The sequence below is a fragment of the Nicotiana tabacum genome, chromosome 10 (assembly GCF_000715075.1).
Source record: "Nicotiana tabacum cultivar K326 chromosome 10, ASM71507v2, whole genome shotgun sequence".
Classification (NCBI taxonomy): Eukaryota; Viridiplantae; Streptophyta; class Magnoliopsida; order Solanales; family Solanaceae; genus Nicotiana; species Nicotiana tabacum.
This window is the reverse complement of record NC_134089.1, coordinates 95,028,060-95,033,847: the sequence shown is the minus strand read 5'-3', so window position 1 is coordinate 95,033,847 and position 5,788 is coordinate 95,028,060. Positions and strand designations below refer to the sequence as shown.

The following is a 5,788-nucleotide window of genomic DNA, read 5'->3' as shown; positions in this document are numbered from 1 at the left end:
TATTTCAGTATTGCAAATGCTAATAGTAATAGGGAACTTAAACTCAACAAAGATATGAACATAGAAAGACAACAAGATACAGAGAAGACATAATTAAGAGGCCCGAAATTCTAAGCCGGTACTGTAGGAAGGGGTGAGAATCATCATCATTTGATTCACCGTAAATTTAGCTGCATGTATTAATTGAAAAATATAATGCAACCTGCACCACAACATCACTTGAAAATATTTAACGTTTTCAACTGTCCCGCTCCTTGAGACTTAAATTCCTTAGAATATTTGTGTTCCCTACCTCTATATATACACCACTAGGCTTCACTTCTCGTTGCCTACAAAATAACGAGCCTTTTCTCTTCGTTTCAGTCCCAGCTAATTCAAAGATGATTAACTCTAAGCTTTTCCTTCTCTGGGTTCTGTGTGCTCTTTTTTGGTTTCTTGGTGCCATGCAGCCTTTGTCGTCTGGGGCCGGCTTCAAGGTACGTAAAGGCTCAAAGTTAATGTTTTTATATATAAATAAGAATATACTCCTAATTTGTATAATTAACGCTAATAAGGTTCCAATTATACTTTTTTTTTTTTTGGATTGAGGTTGTTCGAATAAGTAAGTAAATTATGATAAACTTATGTACAATTAACTCCCTCTTCAATTCTGATTTGTCCTCTTGTACTTACATTCATCTCATTTTCCTATTTCCATACTTTCATTTTCCAATTTGAACTCAATTTTCCTGAATTAGATTTTTCTCTTTATCCCATTTCATTGATTCATATATATACTTCAGAAGGCAAGGCTATTTGTTTGATTAGTATATGAATTTTATGAAATAAGTTTAAAGTTTTTTTTTAATTATGATTTGACTTTAGGCCATCAATTCTGCTATGCCACCGCTAGTAAGCTCGAGTAACACGCTTGGGGAAGAGAAGTCATTTTACCATCCTGCTGCTTATGGTGGCGGTGGAGGCTCTGGTGCGGGTGGCGGTGAAGGTTCCGGGTATGGTTCTGGGGAAGGGTTTGGTGAAGGAGTAGGTAGTGATGGTGATGGTGGTAGTGGTGGAGGATATGGAGGTGGGGGTGGCAGAGGAAGTGGCGGAGGAATGGGAGATGGTTCTGGTTACGGTAGTGGAAGTGGTTATGGTTACGGTATTGGAACAGGAGCCAGTGGAGGAGGTGGCGGAGGAGGAGGAGGAGGTGGAGGTGGTGGTGGTATGAGTGGAGCTGATGGCACTGGATTTGGTGAAGGGGAAGGTTCTGGTGCTGGCTATGGAGGAGTTGGAATACCTTGAAACCCTAAGCTTTTGTTCATCAATTCTCTAGTTATAAATTGGGACGTGCCCGTGCATGTGTTCTACTGTCCTTTTTCTTTTTTCAAGTAATTTTCTTTTCCATCTATATGTGTCTCTTCTTTGTTGTGGAGGTTTAATTGAAGAATCGAGATTTAGTTAACTTATGTTTCTCCATTTAGCAATATAGGAGTAATAAACTTCCTCCTAGATGATCTTCCACTTTTGCAATGGCATGCATGCATAATTGGTTTTACGCATTTAAAGTTAAAGTTTTTTTTTTCTCGTACGTTATAACATTATTACAATAATTTAGAAACATTTTTTTTCCCTTTTTCGGTGGAGTTGTAGCTTTTTATTAAAAAAGAGAATACTTGTCCCCTTCATTTCAAACTATTACTGATCACCAAAAGCACAGCGAGTGAAATGTAATGTATAGCTCAACTGTTACTTTCCACCTTGTTCTTGGGAGACTCGAACTCACAATCTCTAGGTTGGAAGTGGAGATTGCTTACCATCCGAGCAACCCCTCTTGTCTTTGGATACAAGACGCATAATTCCTAAAGCATTTAGTTAACTGTTTACTGGGAGATCTTTGTTTTGCTCGTCAAGAAATGGTAAAGGGCTTTGTTACTCGAATATATGGCCTTTTCTCCAAACTTAATTAGTTGGCATCAGTACTCAATGACTCAATATTTGAATTGATCCTCTGCTAATGCGAGTACTAACTTAGATGGCTTCGTATACAAAAGAAATACTTTGAGCTAGAAAGTTAGTTGCTAAAACTTTATCTATGGCTGTTTAGTATATTTATTTGGCACTAACGAAATAAGAGAACATTTTTGGCATGTGAATAGATCTCTTATGTAAAGTTGCTAGAGGACTGTACTATGATAAGGGAATAATATATTTAACATGTATACAACGACAACAGCAGACCAAGTATAAGGTTTGGGGAGGATAGTATATACTGAGACCTTATCGTTTACTCCAAAAATAAGTAACAACTAAATTTATACGCGATTTAAAGGATATGTGGTTTAATTCAATACGAATAATTAAAACAATAGGTAAATGAGTTAAAGACAAGATAAATGATCAAACCAATTGTGATGTAGTGACCAAGCCTAATTTTAGATTGAACGGTGAAATTCGTCCTCGATTGGACCCTCAGTACAAGATCGATCGCGAGTGAAGAAAAGGGAAAATGAGTAATGCTTTTAACAATAGCTAGAAGATAAAAGTTAACTTTTATTGCTTTGACTTGCGTGTCACAATGTATCATAATAAAGAAAAGCTTCCCCTTTATATAGCAGGGGAATTTCTGTCCTAGTAAAGTCTAAAAAGGTAAGAAAAATCTCCTTTTTCCGGTAAATGTTGATCTACAGTTGATACTGAACGGGATCCACGCTGTAATATCCGGTTGAGGGCGAATATTACGGCCCTTTGCTCGTCATGCATAACTATTCATCGCGAACCCTGGGGTCCAGAAGTTATACTTGGCTCAGGCCTGTCATTTCACCGTGTTCGATCTCAGATACATCGTTCGTTCCTCCCAGGTTTCGATACGAGGGGCTCCTGGGCCTCGATTATAATCACTTCGACCCACGCTTCCCCTTTGTTCCTTCATCGGGGAATCGGGAAAAAATTTATCCCCGATTTCACCCGCACATAGATAGTCCCCTCGTTTTCCGGAGAGTAGAAGCGATAAATTAACCCCGATTCCTTCTTCCATACGCTACAACCGAGTTGACGGGTTAGCGAAATATCCCATCAGCCGCATTGTTCTGACTCCATATACGTGTCAACCATCGATTGACTGTCCTCAAATGCGAAACATCACGCATTGATTGCCTTTTCTCTATAAAAGCTTCGACCCTTTTTTCACTTTTTTACTTTTTGATTCTAGGGCTGCCTGATTTACCCTCGAATTCTTCACTTATTTCTAACCCCTTCAAACCTTCATCCAGTATTTTCCAGATCTTCATATTTTTATCTTCAAAATTCCATACTCCTTCTTTAAATCTTCAAGTCAGACCTTCATACCTTCATCCCTATCTTCAAATCTCCATCCTCATCTTCAAACCTTCATCCTTACCTTCAAACCTTCAAATTTTCTAGAATCCGATGGCAAAAACTTCCAAATCCGTGCCTCAATAGACTGTCCTTTCAACTTCCAACCTGGCCATGGGTGCCAGCTGGCCGTTCCTGAGGTGGCCCCGGAGCCTCTTTTGAAGAGCTTCGTCCCCGGGAGATGTTCTATTGAGAACGACTTTAAAGTCAAGAAGGCCTCCAGTCAATAGGACCGAGGCAAGGTAGCATAGAGGTACATATGCTTCATCACCGAGGACACTCTTCCTACAGTTCGAGTGGACTGCACCTGGGAGGGAAAGGAAGTGGTCGTCCCTAGGCCTAACAAAGACATTACCACTCACGTGGAGGGGGTATCTAAGCGTTTACACTTACCCCTTCACGCTCGCCTCGGTGGACCCTATAATTCTTGGCTTCTGTAAAAGGTACGAAGTCTTCCTTAGGCAGATTCACCCGTCCTTTTGGAGGATTGTAATCCTCTTCCGCTACTTTGTCAATAACACCGAAGCACCTCGGCTTAACCTTGACCACCTACTTCGTCTCTACAGTCCCTGAGTCCCCCGAGAAGCGTTAATCAAGCTTGTTTGTCGAGCAAGCAAAGCCCCATTCTCGAGCATCGATGAAGATCAAGATCAAGATTGGCAGGGGAGGTTTGTTCAGGTGAAAACCGAAGACCTCATTCCCCCCTCCCCCTCCCCCCAATTCTTACCGTTTCTTGAAAAGTGGAACTCATCCCGTAAGTTTTCTCTTATTCCTAGGTATTTGGTACTTCCATTGTTCTTTTTTCTAATTGCATATGCCTACCGTTGTGTCGCGGTAGCCCAAGTTCCCAATGCAGTCCCCTGCTTCAAGGAGTGGATCGACGGGATCTGCAAACAAATATCTTATTTTGAGCGCGAATGGCGCAAGCTTTCAAAGGGCAAGTGGAGGCCCATTCCTATGGTCAGTCTTCGCGGACAATTCTATTTTCACACTTAGTTTTTATTTATGCTAAGTCTCTTTCCCTTTTACAGGTTTGCCCAAGACTACTAAGCTTCGGCTATTGGATAAGAACGAGGCCCCGTCCTCGCTTTCTGAACTCTCCGCTTCTGGACAGCCCGGAATTGATGCACAAGAGGAGAAAAAGTAGAAAAAGAGGAAATCCTCTAGCTCCCCGGATGATGAGTCAAGAAGAAGCGGGTCCGGGTCTGTAAAAGCAACAAAAAGAGCACCAAACCTAGGGTACCGGACCTCGATTCCCTCTTCCGGCTCAGGGATTACACTGAGGATGACGATCTAGAATTTATCGCTCATGGGTTGATCATCAATAAAGAAGAACAAACGGTAACTGGAGAAGGTGGTCGAGAGGCCGATCCCCATCTAGCTCGGAAGCCAGAAGGAGAATTAGAGGCCACAGCTTCCCGAGAAGCCGCCCTTGCCCCGAAGGAAGTAGCTGGTGTCATCAACATCATGAAGACGTTGTCCCACACACAATCCATGTTCATCTAGGATCAAGCCAAAAAAGAGAAATCAAATGAGAAGGCACGAGGGGGGGGAAGGGGGAGGCTTGTCACTTGGAGATCCCAAAAAGGACGTTTCGTCGGGAGCAGGCAAGCCGAGTTCGAGCCCGAAGCTGGTGACGTAGTTCCTTGCTCCCAGTGTGGATCCCGACCATAAAAGAACGGTCATGCTTACTATCCCGGCAAATACCCTGGTGTTGTTCACTTCGGCGGGTTTGGCCAGCTATCTTTGCTGCTTGGTAACCGAAGAGAACCAGGGGAATATAAACAAAGTATGCACATCGAGCCTCTTCAACAAGGCACAATATGCACTAAACCAGGTAAGCTTCATTTTCCTTGTGCCCTTTCCGAATCTTACTTAGCTTCAGCATGTTCTAATAATCTTATCGTTCTATTTTTCTGGCTTTGGTGCTCCACCATGAAAGCTTTCTTAGATCTCTAATGGAAGTCAGCCAGCTCGAGTTCGAGCTCACAGAGCAAGTCCGACAGAAGGACATGTATATGGTTCTCAGCGAGCAAAAAGGCGAGGCCCTTAAGGATCTCCCAATTTTCCAAGCTGAGTTGGAAAAAGCACAGATGAGGCCTTGTTTGTGAAATGGAAGCATGTCGATTTGGTAAAGAAGGTAAGGATCTTTGAGTAAAAATGAGAGGCTATGCGTGATGACTAATGATGCAACCTCGCAGGTACAAGAGAAGATAGACTTGATTGACCAGCTCCAGGACGAGATAGATGAGGTCAAGACTACGACCGATGAGCCGAGGGGTAGGATGGACCTGCTAGCTTCAGAAAAGGAGGCTACTAAAGAGGAGTTAGCATCGGTTAAGGACCAGCTTCTTATGGCAAAAGACAAGGCCGATAAGTGGTCTCGGCTAAACGACAAAATCTGAATACAACTGAATTCAGTCATCTCGGAACA

The 5,788-nt window shown here is 42.4% G+C and overlaps 1 protein-coding gene across 1 annotated transcript; it reads left to right on the top strand.

Moving 5' to 3' along the window:
* The first annotated feature begins 340 nt into the window (after positions 1-340).
* On the top strand, positions 341-1,284 carry LOC107803203 (uncharacterized). The gene is made up of 2 exons (XM_016626840.2): positions 341-476; positions 865-1,284. Exons 1-2 carry the CDS (start codon positions 381-383, stop codon positions 1,282-1,284), a joined length of 516 nt encoding a protein of 171 aa, XP_016482326.1. The 5' UTR covers positions 341-380.
* Positions 1,285-5,788: the final 4,504 nt, after the last annotated feature.

Bases quoted from the DNA above. Each gene is read 5' to 3' on its own strand.
- LOC107803203 (XM_016626840.2), top strand. From the start codon at position 381: ATGATTAACTCTAAGCTTTTCCTTCTCTGGGTTCTGTGTGCTCTTTTT. The intron at 477-864 runs GTACGTAAAGGC...ATTTGACTTTAG, and splicing joins CGTCTGGGGCCGGCTTCAAG to GCCATCAATTCTGCTATGCC.